Source organism: Ursus maritimus, unplaced genomic scaffold (assembly GCF_017311325.1).
Source record: "Ursus maritimus isolate PB19 unplaced genomic scaffold, ASM1731132v1 scaffold_2, whole genome shotgun sequence".
Lineage (NCBI taxonomy): Eukaryota > Metazoa > Chordata > Mammalia > Carnivora > Ursidae > Ursus > Ursus maritimus.
In genome coordinates, this window is record NW_024424452.1 from 15642726 (window position 1) to 15670024 (window position 27299).

The 27299-nt window shown below is 43.4% G+C and overlaps 2 protein-coding genes, 1 long non-coding RNA gene and 1 pseudogene across 4 annotated transcripts; 3 read left to right on the forward strand and 1 right to left on the reverse strand.

Moving 5' to 3' along the window:
* The first annotated feature begins 706 nt into the window (after positions 1–706).
* On the forward strand, positions 707–3912 carry LOC103670243 (annotated as a pseudogene).
* A 1044-nt stretch (positions 3913–4956) lies between these two features.
* LOC103670185 lies at positions 4957–21266 on the reverse strand. Of its 2 annotated transcripts, XR_570513.2 has the most exons (4): positions 20992–21266; positions 19316–19429; positions 17245–17504; positions 4957–4995 (listed from the first exon to the last, which is right to left on the reverse strand). It is a non-coding gene; the product is annotated as an uncharacterized LOC103670185 (long non-coding RNA). The 2 variants fall into 2 exon arrangements; XR_570514.2 differs by lacking the exon at positions 20992–21266 and having other exon boundaries at positions 19316–19803.
* On the forward strand, positions 12015–12951 carry NUPR2 (nuclear protein 2, transcriptional regulator). Its single transcript, XM_040635010.1, has 2 exons — positions 12015–12391; positions 12724–12951. Exon 1 carries the CDS (start codon positions 12086–12088, stop codon positions 12383–12385), a length of 300 nt encoding a protein of 99 aa, XP_040490944.1. The 5' UTR covers positions 12015–12085; the 3' UTR covers positions 12386–12391; positions 12724–12951.
* A 99-nt stretch (positions 21267–21365) lies between the features above and the next one.
* On the forward strand, positions 21366–25261 carry CHCHD2 (coiled-coil-helix-coiled-coil-helix domain containing 2). Its single transcript, XM_040635009.1, has 4 exons — positions 21366–21524; positions 23116–23365; positions 24102–24261; positions 24961–25261. Exons 1-4 carry the CDS (start codon positions 21475–21477, stop codon positions 24969–24971), a joined length of 471 nt encoding a protein of 156 aa, XP_040490943.1. The 5' UTR covers positions 21366–21474; the 3' UTR covers positions 24972–25261.
* The last annotated feature ends 2038 nt before the right edge of the window (positions 25262–27299 follow it).

Here is a 27299-nt window from a genome sequence, read left to right on the forward strand (position 1 = left end):
TCTAAAGGGCAACGTGCAGCCACCAACAGGTTCTGGTCAAAGACCATTTTGATCCAAATTTGCATTTTAGAAGAATCCCTCTGGCGTCAGTGTGGAGAACAGGCTGAAGTGAGCAAGCCTGGAAGTGAGGAGGACAACTTCAGGGTTCTCATAATAAACCAGCCAGAGATGGTGGTGGCCTGGCCGGAGGAGCAATGGTGGGGTGGAAAGCATGGACCAGACCTGGGAGACAGAGTTGGTATAATTCAGATTGATTATGAGAGCATGAGGAGAAAGACAAGAGGAGGTGTTAATGATGAACTTGGAGTGCGCTGATCGTCTACTCCTCCTTTCAGCTTAATTCTCTCATTAGTCCTCATGGACCCGCTAGGCACCTTTTTACCTGCTGCCCCCAGCACTCTGTCCCACTACTGGTTTAACACAACATATTGTATGATGGTGAGAGGTTGTATGTCCTTCTTCCTTGTTGTGTTGGGCAGGGACCCTGTATCAGTCAGGGTCAAATTAGGAGATGGAAGCCACACAGTAATTTTAACAGCTAAATTGTAATGTGTAGAATTATTAACTGTAACAAGGGATTTGAGTAATGAGCAAAAAGTAAAGAGAACGCTAAAGAATATAGGATCAGCAGATATAAGGTTCACAGACCACCTCCGAGGCTGAGGTAAAACACCCAGACTGAGAACCAGACCTTGTTGGAGGGGACATGGCTGTGGGTAATTAGGATGGTACAGAAGTTGCTTGGCGCTGTGCCAATGGTAGTTGCTGGAAATCTGCCCTCCAGAATTTGCTGGAAACCTACCTTCTGAGCTGCCAAAGAAAGTCATTTCATAGAAAGGTGTCTCACTGGAGGCACCCAGCTACAAAGCCAACCAAAGGGTGTTTCAGGGAGAAACTACTGGTTCCTGGGTGCTGCTAACAACTGTGACTGTGGGAGCCACGTTTTGGAGGAGCTGCATGAGCTGCAGAACCACGGTGCTGGAAAAGCCATCTGCACTGCAGGAGCTGGGCGCTGAGGAATCCATGCAGCCTGCAGGAGCCTGCTGGAATACACCAGAGCAAGAAGGAAAGCCCCTTCCTCATGCAATCTCTCTCCAGCGCCCACAGCTGATTTCAAAGCTTAACCCTGTACCACCTGACAAAGGAAAAATTACTTTTCTATGGTCCAGCTCCATTTTTGCACAGCAAGCAATGAAGAGTGAATGTGAAAACAAGAAGCCATAAGTGTGTAAACAGCAAGACCCCTTCCTGTTGCTCATAGCTGCTGGAGTACCACAGAGGCTAGAAATCAACATGGCAAGGAAGGTTCAGAATGAAGAAGTGTATACTCAAGGCCTTTGCCCATTTTTTAAATTGGGTTGGGTTTTTGGTTATTGTTGAGTTTTATACATTTTGGATCTAAATCCCTTATCAGATATATGAGTTGCAAATATTTTCTCCCATAATGTAGTTTGTTTTTTCACTCTCTTGAGAGTGTCCTTTGATGCACAAAAGTCTTCAATTTTGATGAAGTTCAACCTAACTATTTTTTCTTTTGTTGACTGTGCTTTTAGGGTCATATCCAAGAAATCATTGCCAAACCAATGCCATCACTGGTATAACCAGCTGAGGCACCCCGAGACTTCTATTTTCTTACTGATCTTTTTTTTCTGGTGGTTCTACCCATTACTGCAAGTAGGTATTGATATGTCCAGCTATTATTGTAAAGCTATTTATTTCTCCTTCAATCCTATCATTGTTTGCTTCATATACTTTGTATCTCTGGTATTTTGTACATGTATGTTTACAATTATTGTATTTTCTTGTGAATTTATCCTTTTGTCAACATAAATGTTCTTCTTTGTCACTTGCAATAATCATTGACTTAAAGTCTATTTTGTCTGATATTAGTATAGTTACCCTAGCTCTCTTCTGGTTACTATTTTTTAAAAAGATCTTATTTATTTATTCAAGAAAGAGAGAGAGAGCACAAGCTGGGGAGAAAGGCAGAGGGAGAGCGAGAAGCAGGCTCTGCTGAGCAGGGAGCCTGATGTGGGGCTAGATTCCAGGGTCCTGGGATCATGACCTGAGCCGAAGGCAGATGCTTCCTACTGAGCCACATGGGTGCCCTTCTTCTGGTTACCATTTACATGACATCTCTTTTTCCGCCCTTTTGTTTTCAACCTATTTGTGTCTTTAGATCTAAAATGAGTATCTTGGAGGACATCTGGGTGGCATCTGACTCTTGATTTCAGTTCAGGTCATAATCTCAGGGTTGTGAGATTGAGCCCTGAGTTGGGACCATGCTGGGTGTGGAGCCTGCTTAAGAATGTCTCTCTTCCTTTTCCTCTGCCCCTCCCACCCCTGCTTTTGCTCCTTCTCTCCCTCTCTCTCTCTCTCTTTTTTAAAGATTTTATTTACTTACTTTAGAGAGCGTGCAGGGATGGGGAAGGGTAGAGGGAGATGGAGAGAGAGTCTCAGGCAGACTCTGGGCTTAGCAGGGAGCCCCATGCCAGACTCAATCTCATGACCCCAAGATCATGACCCAAGCCGAAGCCAAGAGTTGGATGCTCAATCGGCTGTGCCACCCAGGTACCCCCTCTCTAAAAAAAATATAAATAAATAAAAACAAATAAATAAAATGAGTATCTTGGGCTTTTCCTCCTGCTCCCTGCCTCCCCCACCCCCGCCCCTGTCCCGACCTCCCCACCCCATGCTCCTGTGCTGCTTTGATAGCACCGTGCTGGCTCAGAGCTCTGGCTCCTGCTAAGCCAGTGCTGCCGTCATCTCTCTGCAGCCGCAGTCACAGTCATCTACCAGCACCTCATCAGCCATGATGAGACGTTCTCCAACATCTGCAAGATCTAGGACATCACAGACAGGCTATGTCCGGAGGTGGAGGAGTCAGTAGGACAGAGGGTAACACTGATGACTGGTTCATTAGTGGATATGCCTCTGCCAAATACCCCGAGGGTGGAAGTACCACACCACAGTAATCACTGGTGTTGGTATTGTCACGAACCATCACTTGCAGGAAACCAGCTTCACAAAAGAAGCCTATAAGAAGTATATGAAGGGGCACCTGGGTGGCTCAGTTGGTTGAGCACCTACGATCCAACCCTGAGCCAGGCTCCCTGCTCAGTGGGGAGTCTGCTTCTCCCTCTCCCCCTGCCCCTCCGCCCCAGTCATGCTCTCTTTCTCAAATAAAAAAAATATTTTAGGGGCACCTGGGTGGCGCAGTTGTTAAGCATCTGCCTTCGGCTCAGGGCGTGATCCCGGCGTTATGGGATCGAGCCCCACATCAGGCTCCTCCGCTATGAGCCTGCTTCTTCCTCTCCCACTCCCCCTGCTTGTGTTCCCTCTCTAGCTAGCTGTCTCTATTTCTGTCAAATAAATAAATAAAATCTTTAAAAAAAATATTTTAAACAAAGAAGTACATAAAAGATTACATGAAGTCAATCAAAGGCAACCTTTAAGAACGGAGGCCAAAAAGACTAAGAACTTTTATGACAGGGGCTGCAGAACAAATCAAGCACATCTTTGCTAATTTCAAAAACTACCAGTTCTTCACTGGTGAAAACATGAATCCAGATGGCATGGTTGATCTGCTGGACTATTGTAAGGATGGTGTGACTCCACCTATGCTTTTCTTTTTTTTTTTCTTCAAGATTTTATTTATTTATTTGGCAGAGAGAGAGCACAAGCAGGCAGAGCAGCAGGGAGAAGGAGAAGCAGGCTCCCCACTGAGCAGGGAGCCCGATGTGGGGCTTGATCCCTGGACCCTGGAACCACGACCAGAGCCAAAGGCAGAAGCTCAACCAACTGTGCCACCCAGGCACCCCTCCATATATGATTTTCTTTAAGAATGGTTTAGAAATGGAAAAATGTCAACTACTTTGGCTATTGCTTTGGGTGTATCACCTATGGTCATAACTGGCTGCTTCTCTTCATCCACACAGCACCAGGACTTAGACGAATAGGACTGATGTCATCTTAAGCTCTTCACTAATTTGACTCTGATTTATTTGGAGCAGAGGCATTGTTTTTGAGAAAAATAAACATGTCGTGTAGGTTGTCTAAAAATAAAATTCATTTAAACTAAAAAATAAAATAAAATAATAAAATAAAATATAGGCTATAAGTGGCTCATTTAAAAATATCTATTCTGCCAGGGCGCCTGGGTGGCTCAGTTGGTTAAGCGTCTGCCTTTGGCTCACACCACGATCTTGGGGGTCCTGAGATCGAGCTCTGCATTGGGCTCCCTGCTCGGTGGGGAGCCTGCTTCTCCCTCGCATTCTCTCTCTCTCTCAAATAAATAAATAAAATCTTTTTTAAAAAATCTATTCTAAAAAATAAATTAATAAATTAAATAAAATAAATTTTAAAAATCTATTCCGCCAATCTTTGTCTTTTGATTAGGGAGCGTTGTCCATTTATGTTTAAAGTAATTGCTGAAAGGGAAGTACCTACTTTTACCATTTTGTTATTTGTTTTTGTATGTATTAGATAAAATTATACACATTATAGCTTTTTTGTTCCTCATCTCCTTTATTATGGCTTTTCTTTATGTTTATTTTTTTTTGTAGTGACACTTTTGATTCCCTCCTCCTTTCCTTTTGTATTCTATAAATATTTTCTTTGTGGTTACCATGGGGATTGCATATCAAAGTTGTAACAATCTATTTCAAATCGATACCAACTTGACTTCAATCACACACAATCAAAAACTGCACTGGATACAACTAATACTATCTGTTATTGAGATCACAAATTACATCTTTATGTATTGTATACCCTTTGACATAGATTCCTAATTATCCCCATGCATTTGTCTCTTAAATCCCGTAAAATAAGGGGCGCCTGGCTCAGTCGTTAAGCATCTGCCTTCAGCTCAGGGTGTGATCCTGGCGTTCTGGGATCGAGCCCCACATCAGGCTCCTCCGCTGGGAGTCTGCTTCTTCCTCTCCCACTCCTCCTGCTTGTGTTCTCTCTCTCGCTCGCTGGCTGTCTCTCTCTCTGTCAAAATAAATAAATAAAATCTTTAAAAAAAATCCCGTAAAATATAAAAAGTGGAGTTACAAACCAAAATTGTAACAATACTGGCTTTTATATTTGCCTATGTATTTACCATTCACACAGATCTTTAAATCTTTATATGGCTACAGGTTACTGTCTAGAATCCTTTCACTGTAACCTAGAGGGCTCTCTGGAGCATTTATTGGAAGACAGGCCTAATGGTAATGAGCCCCCTTAGCTTTTATTCATCTGGGAACGTCTTATTTTCTCCCTCATTTTTGCTGGATATAGAGTTCTCAGTTGACAGGTTTGTTTGGGGTTTTTTTCAGCACTTTAAATATATAATTCCACTCCTTTTGGGCCTCCAAAGTTCTCGCTGAGAAATTGGCTGCAAATATTTTTTTAAGATTTTAAAGTAATCTCTACACCCAATGTGAGCCTTGAACGCACAACCCCGAGATCAAGAGTCTCGTGCTCCACTGACTGAGCCAGGCACGTGCCCAGGCTGCAAATTTTACTGACGCTCTCTTGCACCTGATGAATCACTTTTCTCTCACTGCTTTCAAGATTCTTTGTCTTTTCTTGTGATAGTTTGATTATAATGTGTTTTGCTGTAGTCTCTTTGGGTTTAATCCTATTTGGAGTCATTGAGCTTCTTGGACTTGTACACCCATGTATTTCCTCAAATTTGTGAAGTTCTTGGTCATTAGTTCTTCAAATAATCTCTGCCTCTTTCTTCCTCATGTCTCCCTCTGGAACTCCTGTAATGCATATATTGGTCTGGTTGATGATACCCCACATGTTCCTTCAGCTCTGTTCACGCCTCTTCATTTCTCTCCTCAGAGAGAATCTAGTTCACTGATTCTTTGCCTGCTCAAGATCTGCTATTGAGCCCCTCTAATTTATTTTTAAATTGTTATTATATTTTTTAGCCCAAGATTTTTTTAGTTCCTTTTTATAATTCCTCTTTGTTGATATTCTCATTTTGTTCATATATAATATTCATGATTTGGGGCGCCTGGGTGGCTCAGTCATTAAGCATCTGCCTTTGGCTCAGGTCATCATCCCGGTGTTCTGGGATTGAGCCCGCATCATGCTCCCTGCTCCACGGGAAGCCTGCTTTTCCCTCTCCCACTCCCCCTGCTTGTGTTCCCTCTCTCACTGCCTCTCTCTCTGTCAAATAAATAAATAAAATCTTTAAAAAAATAATAATAATATTCATGATTTCCTTTAGCTTTTTGTGTTTTTATTTTGCTCTTTCGGGGTACTTAAAAAGTTTTTTTAAAAAAAAAGTATTTGGCGGGGCGCCTGGGTGGCACAGTGGTTAAGCGTCTGCCTTCGGCTCAGGGCGTGATCCCAGCGTGATGGGATTGAGCCCCACATCAGGCTCTTCTGCTATGAGCCTGCTTCTTCCTCTCCCACTCCCCCTGCTTGTGTTCCCTCTCTCGCTGGCTGTCTCTATCTCTGTCGAATAAATAAATAAAATCTTTTTTAAAAAATAAAAAAATAAAAATAAAAAAAGTATTTGGCTAGTAAATCTGATGCTGCGCTTTTTCAGGGATGGTTTCTGCCAATTTATTTTCTTCCTTTAAATGGTGTTCTCCTGTCCTCCTGTTTCTTTGCATGTCTTGTAATTCTGTTGATGCTGTTGAAAATTGGGCATTTGAAAGAACCCATCTCTCCTAGTCTTTGCAGATGGGTATTGCACTCAAGCATTCCTTCTCTAGTTATCTGGCTCTTCTCTAGTCCTTGAGATCAGCTCAAGGTGAAAGCTCAAGGTCTTCTCATGTCTCTTCGGAGTATGTGTCTTCCCTCAGCTTGTGGGGCTTTACTAATTCCCCTGTATACATGGCTAATTTAAAAATGTCTTAATTTTCCAGAGTCTCATCCAGCTTTTCGGGGCTCTAGATGGTCTATTGTATATCTTCACCTATAATCTCTTCCCTCAGGCATCTGCGGGTCTGTAGTCCCTCTGCAGCTTTCTTGTGCAGTGCCCACCACTTTTCCACCAGAGCTTTTGGTTAGACAAAGCAGATATAAGTCCTTCAACCTTCAGGCAGGTTAGAATGTTACAAGTAAGTTCTGCTCTCCTCTCTCTGGTTTGAAGGAGGGAATTGGGGACTGGGCAAGACCGTTGCTATGGCATGAAAGATGTGGGGCAAGAACAAGTAAAAACAGTACAAAATTTTCTACTGTTTTGAATGTGACTTTTTCTTGATTGGGTATTTACTTAAATGTTTACCAGAACTCCTATAGGATTATTTTAGCCAGTTTCTGGGTTTGGGGAGTTTTATTTATTTGTTTGTTTGTTTTAATGTCTTCTCGTGGGAACAAGAGTTTGGAGCTTCCTAGTCTACTATTTTGCTCATGTCACTTTTGGTATCTTCATTTTGCCCTTTGCTCCAATACCACTTCCCCAAAAAGAACTTCCATGTCTAAAATATCACATTCACGAAATTTTCATGCTTCATATTTCTTAATTGCACTTATCACTGAGAGATCATATATTACATATTTTTATTGTCTGCCTCTTCTAGAATATAAAATGCACGAGAGCAGGGAACTTTATCCTGAAAGTCTAAAGCAATATTGGGCACATGGTACATGTTTAGTAAATATATTTTGAATGAATGAATGAGGTTTAAACTATTATATAAATGTCACTCATTTTCATTAAGTTTTTAATGGTTTTGGTTGCTTATACATACATATATGTATTTATATAACAGGCATTTATTTTATACCTATGGTGAGCTGAGGATAGGGGTGGGGGTAAAGGTGTTTCTAATCTTATAGGGGAGCTATACAAATACGTAAGTAATGCAAATGCGTGAATGAATGGAGAAGAGAAAGAAATGTTGAATATAAGCTATAGTCAGCTCTGAGTTTGTGAATGAGTGCCACCTAAGACTCATCAGAGGGATCTCAGAGACAGTGGCAAGCTCTGCTATGGCCCAAATGCAGACACGGGGAGTCGCTCCACTGTAGGCCTTGGGCAAGCCATATGACCTGGCTGAATCTCCATTTCCCTTTCTGCTACCTTATGAGATAGTTGCAATAATTCTTTAGAAAATAATGAGATAGAGCTTTATAAACTGTGCATGGCCGTGCTAACATGAGGAATTAAAGTCTGCTCCTGGGGGCGCCTGGGTGGCACAGCGGTTAAGCGTCTGCCTTTGGCTCAGGGCGTGATCCTAGCGTTATGGGATCGAGCCCCACATCAGGTTCCTCTGCTATGAGCCTGCTTCTTCTTCTCCCACTCCCCCTGCTCGCTGGCTGTCTCTATCTCTGTCAAATAAATAAATAAAATCTTTAAAAAAAAATAAAAATAAAATAAAGTCTGCTCCTGAAGCATGATTGTTAGTTGTTTATCCCCTGGATCTGGAGTCAAACCACTCAACAAGGTACAAAGTCCGTTTTAAAATCTTACTGCAATGATCTCATCAGAATTAATTTGGAGTTCTGGGGCAAGAGAGCAAGACAGATGGTGGCACCTGCTTTTAAATATCATCTCAGAAGCTAGGAGGGCAGGAACGTTTAGCAATCTGTGAACTGACAAGTGAGGAATTTATATGAAGAGGCATAGTCAAATGGAAGAACCAACTACCTAGGGGTCAGAAGATCTCACTCCTCGCCTGGATCTGCTTTTTATTAGTTACATAAGCCCAGGGAAGTTGTTAATCTGTTTCTTCAACTGGAAAATTGGGACAGTAATATTTCACAGGGTTTTTGTGAAGACCAAGAAACATAATACATGGCCTGAAGATCGTTGGGTCTAAATCCATTCTCTGCACTGAAAGATCAAGGACTCCTTGGGGAAATGGCTGATTCCGGGTCTGGGGCATACAATGTGTAGGATGAGCCTGGATGGACATCTTGGTTTTACCAGAAAACTAGGGCATTCTCCGAGACTATTAGGTTAATGCCAATAGAACAGAGGAATCACAGGAAGGAGCTCCTACAGACCAAAGATGGAACAAGTTGAGCATTAAAAAAGAATAAAAATGAATGAAATTGATTAAACACATTAATTGTTTTAAAAAGATCCATGAGTTAGTTCATAATGATTCTCAAGAGGAAAAAAAAAATAGAGTCTATTAGAATTCTAAAGGACCCATCTTTAAAAGGGAATTAGGGGCACCTGGCTGGCTCAGTCAGAAGAGTATGTGAGTCTTGATCTCTGGTCATGGGTTCGAGCCCCACATTGGGTACAGAGATTACTTAAATAAATAAATAAGTAAATAAGCTGTATAAAAATAAAAGGGAATTAAACATTTGTTTTGCCTTCCTTGTCAAAATGTATTTCTGTGTAACCGAATGGCCTAGATTCATGAGAGAAAGAATTCTAGCAAATAAATGTGGAAGGAATGATTGAATTGGAGAATTGCATTTCATAGCCCATAATGAAATAATCGCGGGGCCCCTGGGTGGCTCAGTCGTTAAGCGTCTGCCTTCGGCTCCAGGCGTGGTCCCGGAGTCCTGGGATCGAGCCTCACATCAGGCTCCTCCACTGGGAGCCTGCTTCTTTCTCTCTCACTCTCCCTGCCTGTGTTCCCTCTCTCACTAGTTGTCTCTCTCTGTCAAATAAATAAATAAAATCTTAAAAAAAAAAAGAAGAAAACAAATAATCGCAAATGAACATAATAGCAAATAAAGCAATAAACTATAGATGAATCGTTAGATAAAAGTTTTTGTGGAACTTCACAATTTCAAGGAAAGACTGTTACCACCTGAGCTCACTGATCAGTCATAGCATCACTAGAACTGGGGGGACAATGAACTATTGTGGATATCGGGCTGTGATGCCAACACACATCACTTCCTACGAAGTTTTCTTGCCCCCCAAATTGAATCTGAGTATAAACAAGCCTCTAGATCCAACCTCAATTTACAGGAAATATGGAAGAGAGAGGAACAAGTTAAATGACACCACAAAGAAGCAGACAAATCCACAAAGTGGGACATTTTACAGAACAACTGACCCAGTTTCTACAACAAGTCAATGTCAGGGGAAAATGAAGGGACAGGAAGGCTGCCCTAGAATATGAGAGACTTCAAGCAAGTTTCATGTACAGATTTCATGTATATTCTGAATTGCATTCCGATGTCTTTTGGACAAGCAGAGAAATGTGATTCTGGACTGGGTACTAGCTAATAACAGGACTGGTTGATTTTTTTAGGTGTGAAAATAACACTGCAGTTATGTAAGAAATAAGTCCAGTTTTTTAGAGCTGTATATTGAGAAATATAGGGGTGAAATGACATCAGGTCTGCAGCAGAGGAAAACAGAAAGGGATATATAAAGCAAATGTGACAGGATCTTGATAATTGTTGAATCCGTGTGATGGGATATGGGAGTTCATTGTTCTATTCTTTGCACTTTTAAGATATCTGAATATTTTCATAACAAACTCTTCAGAGATTATTTTCTTTAAAGATCATGCGTGGGAGAGTAGTAAAAGGATAAATATTAGTTTTTCTTTTTCGCAATAGCAAATGTAAGACGTGGGTGGAAGAGAAAATCCTCTTGGTGTTTTATTAAAAACACTCTCCTGGGGGCGCCTGGGTAGCGCAGTCGTTAAAAGCGTCTGCCTTCGGCTCAGGGCGTGATCCTGGTGTTCCGGGATCGAGTCCCACATCAGGCTCCTCCGCTATGAGCCTGCTTCTTCCTCTCCCACTCCCCCTGCTGTGTTCCCTCTCTCGCTGGCTGTCTCTCTGTCACATAAATAAATAAAATCTTAAAAAAAAAAAAAACACTCTCCTGGGACTTGTTCATTTAAGGAACCACCAAAATTGCCCTCCGAGCAGGGTATGTAGGCCACGCCCCACCAGGGATATGGCTTCAGAGTACGGAAGAAAAAAAACTCAAAACGGCAACAAACTCAGCAAGATCAAATATCTGCGAAGGCCTTCTTCTTCTTTTTTTTTAAGTAGGGAATTATTTTTGATCTATTAAAAAGAAAATCCCCGAGAGGATAGCTGCAATTTTTGTGGGAAGAGAATTATCTGGGCTAGTTAAACCTCACCAAAACAAAGGCGTTCTTCGCAGTAACTCCCTGAGAGCAGCGTTTAGAGAGACAGTAATTAGGTAATTAGACCTGGGAGTCGCCGCAGAGCCCGGGGTGCCTTGGAGCGTAATGATTCCCGCCCTGCGGTGCACCTGCAGCCCTCGGAGAAGCGGGAGACCTGGGCTTTTCAGGTGCAGTCACCGGGCCTGATCCCTGTTGCCGCCCGGGCTAGCTCGAGGAAGCCCGACCCAGTGTGGACGGGCTGGCCTGACGCTCGGCTCGGGCTAATTCCCCTGCACCGCCTCCCCCTACTTCTGGCCCTCACCCCAAATTGCCGGCGTGCCAAGTTAACAAGTTAAGCGTCTCCCGACCGGAGGACGTGGACACCCGCGAATAATCCGCAATTGCGCGCCGTTCCAGGCTTTGTAGCCGGCCTTTATCATCTCTCGCTTTTCCTTTTACAATCCTTTTCCTTTTATAATCTCTCGCTTACTACACTTCATTCATACTCCGTATCGAAAACCGGGACGGTGGAAAGGAAAAAGAGCCAATGTATATATGTGTGCCCTTTCCAGCCAGAAACAGTTTTAGCATTTTGATGGACTTCCTTTCAATCTTTTATAGAGACAGATGTTTTAAAAATACGCTACTGGGATACCAGAGATATTTCTTGAAAAGCGAGTTTTTCACTTTACATCGTTATCGAGCACTTTTCTCCTATCATCAAACAGCCTAACAAAATGTTTACTGCTGATAAAAGTCCTCCGGAGGAATGCATAGCCCGTGTTCTTTAAGCTGTCCCTCACTGTCCAGACTTGGCTGGTTTTCCAGTTTTGGCCGACAGAAACAGATTGCTCAGTCGGATTCTGCCAAACGTCCCCTCGCGCCGGCGGCTCACCAGCCGGGGCAGAGGGAAGGGTCACTGTTCCTGGGACTAGAGCGCCGGGGGCTTCGCGCGGGACTCCTTCCGGGCTCTGTGACGTCATCTCTAAGCCCCGCCCCCGCTGACAGAGCCAATCGAAACGCGGGACAGGCGCCTCCAGAAGCGCGCGCGCGGGCGGAAGGCCCTGCGGCCCGGCGCAATGGACCCGGTCCTTCTCAGCGCCGCCCAGGCTCAGGTCCGGCCGCAGCCGCCCGAGGGGTGGCCGCCCGTGAGCTCCGAGGAGGAGCTCTACGACTGCCTGGATTACTACTACCTGCGCGACTTCCCGGCCTGCGGGGCCGGGCGCAGCAAGGGTCGGACGCGGCGCGAGCGGGAACTGCGCACCAACTGGCCAGTGCCCGGCGGCCACGAGCGCAAGATCGCGCAGAAGCTCCTCAACGGCCAGCGCAAGCGTCGCCAGCGCCAGCTACAGCCCCGGCCGCGCACTCGGCTCGTCTGAGCGCAGGTGCGTGCGGGCCGCAGCCGGCCAGAACCCTGGCAAGCCCCGCGAGCACCCCGGCCGCCCGGGCGACTCTCGCGTCGGCCCCCTGCGACTGCACCCGGGCGGTGTCGCCCCCTTCCGAGGCTGCTCCGCGTTGGCGAGTCGTGGCTGGACTCCCTAAACGCCCAACTTCTTTCTGGGCTGCGGTTAGAATAGTGTAAAACTTTACCTTTTGGATTTTATAGTTTATAGAGAAGAGGCTAGGAAATGCAGAAGCATCTTTTAAAAGTAGAAGTGAAGAATGTACTTCCAGTGCCTGTGCGTGGGCTAAAGAGAATAATTTATTTTTTTGTCAGTTTTCTGCAGGATACCCGAAGGCCCTGATAAAAGTATTTTCTCTGACTCCACCTGTAACTGTGGTCGTAAGGGGGAGAATCCATGGTGGTCAACATAACTTCTTTTCGACATCGCTTAAGTTTACCGCTTAGGTATCTTTTCCTTACTGATTGTTAATTAAGTAACATCCAAGTGTCCAAGTGGGTATGCCTTTTTAGGGTTTTTAATTAAAAGCAGTAAGAACGGCATTTTAACTCTTCTGGTGTTTTTTTTTCCCCCAGTTGCTATGGTAACTCGTTTCAAATCTACAAATGAACAAATAAGTTCAGCTTATGCGTAAAGATGATGAATGGGGTTGGGGGAACGAAGATAGGGATCTGCACAAGACTTCATAGATGTAGTGTGCAAGCTTAATATTTGTCAGAATAGGAATATTTTCCTTTGCAATAGTGTATACTGAACATTTGCCAAGTTCTCTGCAATGTTGATATCACAACAATTCCTTCAGGTGGACGCTATCTCCCATTTTACATAGGGGATTCGGAGGCAAAGGAGTTCAAGTCACTTTTCAGAGGTCATACAGTTAGTTACAAAGAAGACCATGTATAGCAGATACTCGAAAGCGTTCACTCCTTCCAGCATCACAGTTTTCCTCTACCGTAGGCAATACGGTACTGTTCAGAACCAAACCCCACAAACTCCCTGCCCAAGGACAAGAGTTGAATTGTGGCTTTAAAAATTATACACGATATGTCAAGGTGACTGTCCTTTCTCTTCAGCCTGCATTCCGTTAGGCCTCTGTGCCCAGTGGTGAGTCCTTGGTTAGAAGAGTGGTGTGTCCTGCTAGGAGCAACCTGAATTTTAATCCTCACTGTGACTGTTCATCGCTGTGGCAGTCAGCAAACTTCTGAGGTAACTACTTTCAAATTACACCAAGCCTCTGGTTTCTCATTTGTAAAATGGAACTGATAGTGGATTACTTTATCAAACTGTGGATTATAGATTAAATACATAAAACATATCACACAGTTAAGGGCCTCGCACATAAGAGGTACTCAATAAATAGTAACTATTTTTAAGTTTACAGAACACAATCCCTTCTCCTTCGTCTCTAGTCCAAGTGTTATAATTCTTCATTTAATATATTCATTCTTTTGAAACGTCTCAGGTGGTGTGCTATAGGAGTCCTGGCTTTGAGGACTCAGACACCTGTATGAACTTGGGCAAGCTGCTTAAACTCTTAAGTTATCTGTTCCCTTATCTATAAAATGGGTATAATACTGTACCTATTTCACTTCTTCTGAGGTGTAAATAAAATAACACACGGAAAGCTCTTAGTGCCTGGTATATGATAGGCACTCACATGATTAGTATTTGTGCTGCGGAAGCAAGCAAGGCACTTACATCATTAGTAATGTTCCCATCGCCACTCTTGGCCTTCAGGATTTTTCCTTACCCCTACTCTCCTGCTGTGTCTCAGGGACACTATGTCCAGATTAATCTTTCTGAAGGCCATTTTAAACATATAAAAACCCTCAAGGACTGCTCAAACCCTGTAGGATAAAAAGCCTAGATTCCTTATATTGTGCTGGAAATCATCTGTTAGATTTTCTTAAATTTTGTCCTGTAACTTCCAAAAACACACTGTAGTTCTTGACACAGATCTTCTGTCCTTCTGTCCTCACCATATTCGATTCTGCCTCTTGGTGCGAATCTGTGCTGTCCTACTTAGCATGCCTTTTTCCCCTTTATCACTTTAAACTTTCTAAAACAAATTCCACCTATACTTATTTTAAGTTCCACTTTCTCTCCGAATCTTTCATCCGCAGTGAATATCCATTCCTTTGAAATCCATAGAACTTCATTTAACCACCACCTAACCATTTGTGTATATAGTATTTTGTATTTTTAGATCAACAGTTAAAAATTCATTCATTGGTTCATTCTTTTTTGTCTGGTACGTGCAAGGCATCGTATTCATATAAGTATGTCTTAGTTACCCAATGGAAAAAATTACATTTAGAGTGTAAGGACCTTAGTGTCTTAAACATCTCAGTTTGTACACAATTCCCAATTCACAGTCCCAGACAGACATAAGCCATGTTAAAGCAGCACTCTGTAAGGTGTTCTAACTAGATTTTGCTCACCTTAGATACTAAAACTTTTACAGTTTAAATACAGTAACTGTAGAAATTGTGTATTAGTTACTTATTGCTGTGTAATAAATTACTCCAAAATCTAGTGGCTTAGAGCAACAAATATTATCTTAGTTTCAAGAGGTGAAGAATTCAGAAGTGGCTACAGGGTGGTTTTAGCTAGGGTCATGATGTTGGAGAAGAAATTAGGCTCCACTTTTCGAAAGAAGTGTCAATCTGTGGACCTATTTTAAACCATCATGGTATGTTTAATTAGTGTGTGTTCATTTTAGACAAATTGGAAAATATGAACAAGCAAAAAAAAAGTAAGAAATCACTATCCATTATTCTGGATGAATGGTTTAAAATAGGTCCTGTTTCTGTACGTTATAGGTATCTTAAGAGAAATATTACTTAATCTGGAAGAGTAAACATTAGAGAACCAGCAATATTTCAAACAAGAGTCACAATACTATAATCTCTTTAGTTCCTTTAGTCCCATGTTACTAATTCTTGTTTAATTTGAATGCAGCTTTTTAGTTCTGGCAATTCTTACCCATTTCAGTTTTGATCTTAAAGATACTGAATACCTGTATTTGTCCTAAAAGTCCTTTTTATGAACTTCCTTGAAGATGAAACTCATTTTGCAAGACAATAAGAACAGTTATAAATGCCAAAAACTCAGAAATGGACATTGTTAATGATCCGAGAATTCATTATGATGCAGTTGACAAGGAAACTCGGTTATCTGTGTGACACATAACACTTCAATAGCCAGAACATCCCGTGATAATGACCTTATACCTGAACGTAACATACCAAACAAGCAAGCCTAGTTAGTCAAGGAGACTTTGTTCACGATACAAATCTTGGGGAAGTTTGTTAAAACCTTAGAAAGTTTTAAAGCACCTGCCCAAACAGGATTAGGGATGGTCAAAGACCTGATAAAGGCAAAACAGATGAGCAGGCAAAGAGAAAACAACTATTTACATTTTCTTACCAAGAGCAGACCAACAATTCAAGAAAAAGAAAACTTTATCTTTTTAACAGAGAGAAAGCAGACTTTCAATCTTATACCAATGTACTTTTAAAATCCATTCATTTCCATCTTAGTCTGGCCTGACCACACCTAAAATTCCTTTCCAAGATTTCCCTTCACAAACCTACAACTTTACTTTGCATTCAGATTTTGTCCCGAGCCGTTTCTTTCCAACCAGTCTCATTTAGGACAAAATTACCTTCTTTTACCTTCAACAAAAAAATGCATTTCCATTCCTTATGATGTGGGAAACAAAGGCAGAAGAAAAATTATTAAATTTCCTTACTACCCAGGGACAAGTCCTTGAAACAGGCAGAGTGACATTCCTCTAGGGACCCAACTGCCTTGATACTGACACTTGGCTAAAGGCCAAAGACAATGCTACCCTGACCCCCACACCCCAGGATCCTATAAGTCTCCTTTAACATATAAAAATTCCTTTAGAAATTTCCTTTATCTCTAAACCCCGCAAGCATATGGCCCACCGATATACATCTGAAGGGTCTCATGACTAAGGTTTTATTAGACAGTAATGAATGACATTTTCCCAACAACAGCTAGCCCCTCAAGGTCCTGGAAACCTTGCTTCCAAAATTCCTTAGACACTTACGCTATCCCTAACCTCCTCCCAACTTGGAAGTATATAATGGGCCGCTCCTCGTGACCCGTGGCAGCTCTTTGTGCCCATGGGTCCTGTCCCCATGCTTAAATAAAATCACCTTTTTGCACCAAAGACGTCTCAAGAATTCTTTCTGCTACATCACTTGTATCTTTCTTACACATACAGAGTTGCTTTTATTTCCATCAGTCTTAATTACAGTTAGAATTTTTTCACTTTTAGAAACCTTAGTCTCCAGAGAAAACTAAGTAGTAACCAATTATGAACTGTTTCGCCAAAACTTTTTGGACGGCAATTTTACGAATCTGTTAAGTACAAAGCATGTTTACCGATAGACTCAAATATCCTTAGTTTCTTTGCAATAAGAAGTCAAAAGTGCAAACCTATATTCAGTAATCAATGATTTAGCACCTTATCCTATTTGGAAAAGACCTAGATGTCCAATGAATTTAATCCCACTAATCATCCAAGCAAAACTTTAGTTTCAGGCTACCAAAGACTTTGAAAGCTATCTTAACTACCCATGAAAAGTTTCATGAGACAAATAACCAACATTTTAGTCATCTTTTTACCAACAAATTACAACAGAGACAACATGAGGTTATTTGACCTTCGGCAAACCTCGATAGAATAAAGTTCCACGTTTAGTGCTAACTTTAAAGACGTGTTTAGCTTAAACCAACAAACTTAACTTCGTTTAAATACTGAATTATGTTCCACCTGGATCCTCCCCATTGTCAATTTTTACCTGAGACACTGGTGGAGAGATCTGGAGTAGGCGGTGTTAGACCCAGGAGGTGCTCTTCTTGCCTCTTGACAGCGAAGGGAGGAGCCATGCTTGCATGGAGGATGTATAGAAGCCAGTTACGAAGGCCACACCCAAGGTGGTGCAGAAACAGGAGGTGGGAGAAGGGGAGGCAGAAGAGGCGAAGCGCTGCCGAAGGCAGAGAAAGGGTTCCCAGTTCCAGAGCTCATCAACTCCAACAGAGGAGCAGACGCCATGTTTTCCTGCCAACAAGAGGGAATAGACAGTCCATGTAGGGCCAGAGAAGACAGGGAATTTCCCCAAAACAAAGGGAGTTTCAGCAGCTGCTTGGGAATATTCCTTTAAGTCCCCATCTCGAGGTAGAATAACCACTGTTGGCTCCATTTATAGCCATTAACCCGGGAAATGACTGAGGAAGAAGCCCCCACATCTATTAGGAGGAGGAACAGTGAGAGAGAGTCAGCGTCCTCTTTGCTAGTGAGGGCCTGTGTTTCCTCCAGCAACCTGGGTTTATTTGGAGGCCTATTTAGATAATTATCATCCAATAAGGGGGAGGGTGGTTACTAGCCAGAATGTTTGGGCAAACATTCTGCAAGAAGCGCTAGGTCGAGGTCCTGGTGTAGAGCTATGAAGGCTAGTTTGAGCAATGAAGTTACCCTAGGTTCATTCGCCCTATTTCCTGCAGAGGAGATCTGATCGATTCCACTGAGGCCATGCAGTGTTACAGGAGCTCAGTCCTTTCCTAAGTTTTGCAATCTGAATTGTTTCCAGGGGGTTAAAAGGCACCCCAAGGGAGAGTCCTTGGGAATTGAAGAAAAGAGAAGGTCCATTACCTTGAAAATCCCCCTGACCCCCACCCCCCAACTCCCAGGTGGTGTTCCACCCACAGGATATGTCAGAGGTTCCTGGTGTCAAAGTGACCCGAGGGGTTTCCCGAACAAAATCGCTATAACCACCACCGCCAATAAAGGCCCCTGTAGGAGGGATACTAGTGTCCCCCCCACTTCCCCACTGCATCCTAGGCTACAGATGGGTGCCTTCAAGGTCATGCCATAGAAGGTCATGCCTTATTTTACCTTGCCTTGAAGAACCTGCCGTTTTTAACGCATGGAGAACACTTGAAAAGTTTTACAAGGGGAAATTACCGAATTTTGTAGCTTAAGTAGTTAGTAGAGGGCACTACCAGAAAACAGTAAAGATAGAAATCCATCATGATCTAAGCGACATTCCAACACATGTAGTCCTTACAGCCAACTTCCCTAGGAAACAGTCCCCAGGTGCTGGCTCCCAGTGGAGGTCCTGTGGCCAGAAGTGGCTAGACCAGGGATGTGAAGGGGATCACATTAGATCAATCAGGAGGAAAGCTCACCTTGTAGTCTTAAGATTGGCAGCCGTCCTGGTGACTTAGGTGGCTGTCCTGTGCCCGAGACAGACAACTTTATAAGGACAGCAGTAAAAAGAGGGCATTAAGTTTCTGAGTCTTATTACCATTCTGGCCAGGGTACTAACTTCCAGGCAAAAGGCAGGCTTTCTCCTCCCCACAGAGTAGCCACGGGTTACAGGATTACAGCCTGAGCAATCACCGTGAAAGTGTTCCAATAAGACCGTACTCCTTGGGGAGCCCGGGTGGCTCAGAGGCTCAGGTCATGATCCCAGGGTCCTGGGATCAAGCCCTGCATCAAGCCCCGCATCAAGCCCCGCATTCTCCCTCTCCTTCTGCTACTCCCCCTGCTTGTGCTCTCTCGCTCCGTCAAAGAAATAAAAAAAAATTTAAATGGGGCGCCTGGGTGGCACAGCGGTTAAGCGTCTGCCTTCGGCTCAGGGCGTGATCCTGGCGTTAAGGGATCGAGCCCCACATCAGGCTCCTCCGCTATGAGCCTGCTTCTTCCTCTCCCACTCCCCCTGCTTGTGTTCCCTCTCTCGCTGGCTGTCTCTCTGTCACATAAATAAATAAAATCTTTAAAAAAAAAAAAAGAATTTAAAAATAAAAAAGACTATACTCCTTGAAGGGCCCCTGAAATGAAAGTAAAGGAAGAGGAGGAAAAGTACTCACCAAGTTTGCACCAAAGCTCAGAGTCCGGACGAAAAGACTCGGAAGCCCCACGTTCAGGCGCCAAATGATGTGGTTTTGAAATATAGTTGAGGTTTGGTGGGGTGGGGTCCAGAGCTGACAACCAAGAAAGAATTCTTGAGACATCTCTGGTGCAAAATGGTAGTATTATTAAAGCACGGGGACAGGACCGGTGGGCAGAAAGACCTGCTGCCCGGAGCAGCTTATTTATTCCTTTTTATAGTTGCATATTATATGATGTGACTTTTAAAAAAATCAGTATTCTACTGGCAGGAATTTAGGTTGTGTCCAATCTTGTACTATTACAAAATAACCTTGTACAAATAGCTAATATTCTCTCAGTGAAGGAATTAATGACTTAGCCAGGTATGACTAAAATTGTCTCTGTTCTGGATGCCTGTCTAAACTGTCTAAAGTTACGCTCAGGGGCGCCTGGGTGGCATAGCGGTTAAAGCATCTGCCTTCAGCTCAGGGCGTGATCCCGGCGTTATGGGATCGAGCCCCACATCAGGCTCCTCCGCTATGAGCCTGCTTCTTCCTCTCCCACTCCCCCTGCTGTGTTCCCTCTCTCGCTGGCTGTCTCTATCTCTGTCGAATGAATAAATAAAATCTTTAAAAAAAAAAAAAGAGTTGTTTTAAAAATAATAATAATAATAAAGTTACGCTCATTCTAGGCTTTTCTTGTGCCAGGATATCCTTTATAAGGCTCCTTTACTCTGTCCCTGTTTATTAATTATCCAAAGGGAAGTACAATGTCATACCACTTGTGAAGCTTTCATTTAGTTCTGTGAAAATAAAACTTTGTTTTTCATGAATAGTTTTTGCATTATTTACCCTTTGGTTCCCCAAACATTCTGCTGTTACTGGAAAGAATGTGTTAAACTCTGCTACCTCTCTCTGGTGGAAGGGGAAAACTTCTCTTTGACATCCAAGCAGCAATGGAAGGAACACCTCTGCTTTTTCTCCTCCATAAATCCCACCCCATCCCAAGGACCTTCCTATGAAACGCTCCATGAAATGCCACAAGCCAACTTTTCCCCTACTGTAGAGGTTCTAAAACATTACTGTTACAAACATGCCACACCAAGTCACTAAAACACACACCCTTGGGGCCTTCACAATTGCTGTTCCCTCTGTCTGGCATGCTCTTACCCTTAATAAATATTTGGTTTCAGTGCTTCCTCAAGGAGTCTATTCAAATGCTGCCTCTTCAAAAAGTCCTGCCCTCTCCAGCCTCTAACTTCCCATCTCATCTACCCGGCTTTTGTTTCCTGTCGCCACTACCTGATTTATGTAGACGTTTATGTCTCCCCCTCCTTGAATTTAAATTCCACGAAGGTAGAGTCTTGTTTTATTTGGTGCTGTGTCTATCTCCAGAACCTAGCCAGCACTTGAAAATCATCCAGAACACTTTTAATTACCAGTGAATGAATACTATCCCAATTATGGGCACAAATTCTATGACACATATGAAAAGGGTGTGAAAATGTATAGTAATAAATGTAAGGCATTATTACAATCTCAACTTTTGTTGCCTGAATCCAGATAATAGAAATACAAACAGCATCAACTCAGCCCTGTCGACCCTGCCTAAAGTATTCGGTTTCCTTCGTTCAGTTCACATTATGTGCCCATACTGTGCCTCCAAAAATGTTTACCTAAACAAATAACTTAATGCAGAGAAAAGTTAACATGTCTCAGGTCCAGTGGCTGTCGCGCCAGATATCGGCCTCACTCTCAAGGTTGGATTTGTCTACCACGTTAATAATACAAACGTTTGAAGGAAGAGCGACAGTCCTCGTGGCCTAGGACGCAAACAGCAAGCAGCTCTGACTCAGGCTAGACTGGGAGAACAAAGCTCGTGGGGCTAAGTTCAAGCACTTCCGGTCTCCTGAATGAGCCTGGCGCCGAGCTCATGACGCAACCGCGTACGGCCCGGCGCCGCCGTGACGTCCTGCTCTTCCAGTGACCTTCAGAGCCCGCGGAGACGTCGGCGAACGAGCGGCCTCTGCCTGTGCGTTGATTGGCCACGAGCCGAGGCCAACCCCGCCCCCTGTTTTCCGCTCTCTAGGTCTGCAGAAGCCGCTGGGGTCTCGGCCGGATCTCGAAGCTCTAGACGCCGAGCTACGCTGCAAGTAGTCATGCCGCGTGGAAGCCGGAGCCGCACCTCCCGCATGGCCCCTCCGGCCAGGTGAGGCCACCGCGGGGGTTTGGGGCCCTGCCGGCGCCGTGACGCAGACGGAGGCCGCGCTAGGCCTCCCCGGGCGGAGGCAGGTGGAGGCCACGGGCGGGGGCGTCCGAAGGCCGGTGTGGCGTGGGCCAGCCTCCGCCCGCGGCAGGCTGGTTGTAAATGGGCTTTAGATTTCCCGTTAGCAGCAAACTTTCTAATTTCGAATGCCCATTAAAATATTTTAGAGCTCATTTAAAAATGTTTTTTTTTTAAGTTTACTTACGTAATCTCTACCAACATGGGGCTGGAACTCACGACCCCAAGATGAAGACGTCCACGCTCCTCCTCCGACTGAGCCAGCCAGGCGCTCCTAGAGCGCATGAAACGGTCATATTCTAGAAAGAAGTGGGTTATTAAGTGTAAACCGGTGGAAACGCCAAAAGTCGCCAAAAAAAAAAGAAAAAAATCCTAGTGTCATAGAAAAGTAATATAATCGGGAAAATGATCTCATTTCAATAAACTGGATAATCTTTGAGCACGAGCAGTGAGCGTTCCAGGGGCTCGGCCCAGTTGGGGACGCAGTTACTGAAGCCTCACGTGCACATGACGTTTTCTAGTTCATAAAATGCTTTAAAATTACACTGCTAATTACACTTTAACCTTAACACCAGTAACTTTAGGGATAGATATTATTCCTGTTTCCCAGAAATAAGGAAATGGAGACTCAGAATAAGTGACTTGCCCAAGGTCACGCTACCAGTAAGTAGGAAAGCCAGGTCTGACCCGAGTTTTCCAATGACCAGTTTAGGACGTTTAGCACAATACTACATTGCTTCTCTGGAGGAAGGTGGATTGTGTTCAAACAGTATGCTAGGAGTGCAAGAAAGTGGTTCACTTAACAGGAAAAAGCTGCTCTCCAGAGGACAGAAAACCACATTTTTGTGAAGTGATCCCAGATGCCATCTGATTGGAAGCAAAGTCATAAACTTCTGACCTAGCCTTATTTGGGGGAATAGCACCCAAGGAAACAGTCTAAAAATGGCCAGAGGGAACATAACGTGAAGATTTTTATTTTATTTTTTTAAGATTCTGTTTATTTGACAGAGCACAAGCAGAGGGGAGCGGCAGGCAGAGGGAGAGGGAGAAGCAGGTTTCCGCGGAGCAAGGAATCCAATGCAGGGGTTCGTCCCAGGACTCTGGGATCATGACCTGAGCCGAAGGCAGGTGCTTAACCCACTGAGCCACCCCGGCGCCCCCATATGTGAAGGTTTTTAAAGCAGTGCTGGACATGTTAGTGAAAGCCTACTGTTGACTAGAAGCCTTAGCAATAACATAAACAGTTGTGTAATAGGTATTTTGTATGTTATATTATTATAATACTGTATTCTTAAAATAAAGTAAGCTAAAGAAAAAAGGTTACTAAGAAATCATAAGGAAAATACATCCAGTGCTCTACCTATACTGTATTTATCGAAAAAAATTCACCTGTAGGTAGACCCATGCAGTTCAACCCTGTGTTGTTAAATGGTCGACAGTACAGTTTTCTTTAGGTTGACAATTTCCAAACCTGGTAGGAAGTGGGCACTTCATACTTTGTTCTTTTCTTGCTTAGCCGGGCACCTCAGATGAGAGCTGCGCCTAGACCAGCGCCCCCGGCTCAGCCCCCAGCCGTGGCTCCGCCGTCTGCTGTTGGCTCCCCTGCTGCGGCACCCCGGCAGCCAGGTCTCATGGCCCAGATGGCAACCACTGCAGCTGGCGTGGCTGTGGGCTCTGCCGTCGGGCACACGATAGGTCATGCCATCACCGGGGGCTTCAGTGGAGGAAGTAATGCTGAGCCTTCAAGGCCTGACATCACTTACCAGGTAAGATTTGGGGCAGTGATTTCTTTCAGGGGTGCATTATGAGAACACGTAGTTATTTGTTAGTTCTTTATGAAGAGGAACTGTCTGTAATTTTAGAATCCACAGTGCTCTTAACAGAAAATGGTTTATCAAAAGCCCATGTTTGGCAGTTGAGTTAATGCCTTAGACCAGCAACATCAAGTACGATACAAACTGTATTTGTTTCCAAGGAGTAGAAGAGCAGTTCAACCTGACTTCACTGTAAACAGCCATTTTCCCCTTATTTTAAATTTAGTCTCAATCTTGGTTAAGTATTTAAAAATCTCTTTAGTAGCCCTATGCTCTCTGACCTCTTCTCTGATATTTGCCACCGCCCCTCTTTCTGAAGTATGTGAATTTTCTCCTCTGATGAGCATGAGCGTTTAGTGTGTACTGTCGTATTTCTGGTGTATTTGATCCCCTCATCTATTTTTCTATAATAGTCCCACTTTCTCCTCCATGAAACATCACTGAACCCCACTGGTACATTGCATCTGTGTTCTTGAATCTTTCTGATTATAACTGGGATTTTGTTAAAGCCCATTTGCTTTCTGCCTTTAAAAATTTTCACTTTCCATGTTATTAGATGGAAACTTCAATTTGCATCTAGTTCTAGTTATGTTTCCCCAGTTGACCTCAAAGACATTGGATATTGTTCTTTGTTCAGGTGTAAATCTGATTTCCTTTCCCAACGGCCCGGAATGTTATGCCTTTGCAGGAGCCTCAGGGAACGCAGCCGGCATACCAGCAGCAGCAGCAGCAATTTGGCCCTTGCCACTACGAGATGAAACAGTTTCTGGAGTGCGCCCAGAACCAGGGTGACCTTAAGCTCTGTGAAGGTTTCAGCGAGGTGCTGAAACAGTGCAGATTTGCAAATGGTAGGTGATACATCAGTCCCTCATTGGACCTGCATCTGCTCAAATCACAGCATGATACTCCTGGGCCCTGTAGAACTTGGGGCGTCTGTGTAATAAATTAAACGGACAAGTTAGAGATTTTGCTTACATTCTGAAAATAATCTAGTTCTTCTAACAAAGAGCTGGTCCAGAGGTTTCTAGTCATTATCTTAAGCTTTTACCAGTTACGTTGTGAATCTGGTACTTCCTGAAGTGGCTACAGATCAGTGTGCCAGATCTTGCTCTGGTTAAAGGATGTGGGTAAAATAAATATATATTACATATATATATTTATTTATATATATATATATTTTATATATATATAAATAAAATAAAAAATTGCATTCCATTTTCACCAAAGTCCAAGATTGGATATAAAGACTGATAAGTTATTGGCATTCTTCACACCTTATTTGAGAGAAGAGTTTATTCAGTCCCTCAGTGGAACTCTGGGATTTGGGCCCTCGGAATGTTAGCAGTGAACTTGTTTTTATGTAATTTCCTCCTATTGACCTAAAAATTCACCATCTAATAAAATGCTCATTTTCCTCTTCGTACCTTCATTTAGGCAAGAAACTGATAACCTTGGGCTTTTGTCTCTCCTTTTATCATTGGGAGGGCTTCTGTTTTGCTAAGAATGTACAGCTGTTGCTCTTCTAACTCAGCCTTCTCTGTTTGCAGGATTAGCCTAATCAGGAAGTTCACGTTGAAGATGCGGAAAATCATCTCTCATGACCAAGTTAATTTAGCATAAAAATATAATCGATGGTGAATACATACAGTGTAAAACCACCAGTTAAACCTCTCCTTCGTCATTAAGTATAGTTTTCTTCAGAATTGGAATAAAAAGGGTGTTCTGACTATAGAGAAGTTCATTGAGACGGGTTGAGTTTGGGGCTGGGCAGATGTTCATGTGCCTCCTTAAATCACCTTTTGTGATGTTCTCATTTGTGAATTAGAATAAAGTGATTTTCTCCCAAAATGTGGTGTCCTTGAAGCATAAGGTTATAAATTAGATACGGTATTTGCATTTTGCGAAAGAGCCCAGTTGTCTCCACATGTCTCTAAGCGTATCTGTTTTATAGTCTCCGTATTAAATTAGCATCCATCTGGAGGGTCCCAGCAGTGCTCCCCGAGGAGCTTTTGTAGAGAAGTGGTTCTGTAAGGAGTAGCTCACTATCCAACATCGTGCTCATTAGAAAGTTGCAGGTGGAAGGCCAGTGTTTGGGAGAGTGAGCAGGAATGGGAAACTGTTCTAAAGTGAGTGAGAAAGGAAATGTGAGAATAGACCTATTACATGAGTGGGTTCCTGCGGCCAGGTCAGCACTACACGTCACTTCTCCTAGAATATCCAGTTAACTGGTCTGAGATGAAAACCAGTCTCATTACAGGCAGTTCCCCCGCAGATGTCTTCCCTCTATGTAAGGCGTTGTGGCTTCCCTTTCCTGAAAGACTCAAGCTAGCTGCAGCTGCCCACTCCATGTTGGCTTTGAGATGGACTCAATTTGGGTGGGTCATTTTTAAAAAATGAACCCAGCTACATTCCTCCCACCTCAAAATATCATTCACTTCTGGGATCGTGCTCTGCACTTTTCCTACTTTCAAATGGGCCTTTCCGAAGCTATCTGATTTCCAATTTAAGTTGCAGACCCGAGTTACTGCAAGGTGAGGAAAGTGCTATTGAGTAGATTTTTCAGTTGCCACCTCCTATTCTCTGTTGTTCTTAGAGTGCCCCACTCATTTTAAGTTTTGTGTTTTTTTGTTTTGAAGATTGTATTTACTTGGCAGCACAAGCAGGGGGAGCAGCAGGCAGATAGGGAGAAGCAGGCTTCCCACTGCAGAGAGCCCTATGCAGGGCTCCATCCCAGGACCCTAGGATCACGACCTGAGCCACCCAGGTGTCCCTAGAGTGCCCCACTCTTACTGAGTTCCTGAAAGGAGCCAAGACCACCTTGCCTGAATCACCACAGACAGTTCGCTCCTGGCAAATCCCCCGCCATATTTCCTTCTGGATTCATTAGTGGGTTCCTTTGCCCATTTCTGTGAAAACTGAGGACTTCTAAGTTCATAGTGTCATTGCCCCTTATATCCAAGGTGTGATAGTGTATGGTGGGTACCCTAATAGTGTATTGTTGAATCAGTGAATCAAGGAAAATGGGGCACCTGGCTGACTCAGCGGGTAGAGCATGTCACTCTTGATCTTGGGGTCATGAGTTCAAGCCCCACGTTGAGCATAGAGTTTATGTTTAAAAAAAAGTAAACAGCCATCAAAAAGACTGAAGTCTGGCTATTTGCAATGACATGGATGGAACTAGAGGGTATTATGCTAAGCAAAATTAAGAGAAAGACAAATACCACAGGATTCCACTCATGTGGAATTTAAGAAACAGGTGAATATGGGGAAAGGGAAGGAAAAATAAGATGAAAACAGGGAGACAAACCATAAGAGACTCTTAACTATGGGGAACAAACAGGGTTGCTGGAGGGGAAACCGGTGGGGGATGGGGTAACTGAGTGATGGGCATTAAGGAGGGCCCGTGATGTAATGAGCACTGGGTGTTGTATGCAACTGATGAATCACTGATACTAATAATACAGTATATGATTATTTCAAATTAAAAAGTAAAAAAAATTAAAAAAAAAAAAAGGAAAATGAACTGCTGACATCAATAAAATGCAAGTCTGGCTGGCCGGCCTCTCCCTAGTAGAAGCCATGGCTACACACAGAGGGGCACAGGGAATAATCTACTAGATACATTGGCCTTTTGCCCTGAGGTTAGAAGGGATTTTGTTAAACATTGAAAGTATAAAGCAGAAGTCAAGTCCATAGCTTAGCACCAGGACAACAAAAGGGAGCGGGGAGCTTAATGACAGTAAATGAAAGGAGGAGACTGAAGTGTTTTCATCCTTGGAGCCAGATGTTGTATCTCAGTGAGCAGAGGCCTTTATGCATAGACCCTAAGTCAGTCCCAACTCCTGTCTGTGTAGCAATCCGGCAAAGTGTCTCCCCAGAGTGTGAG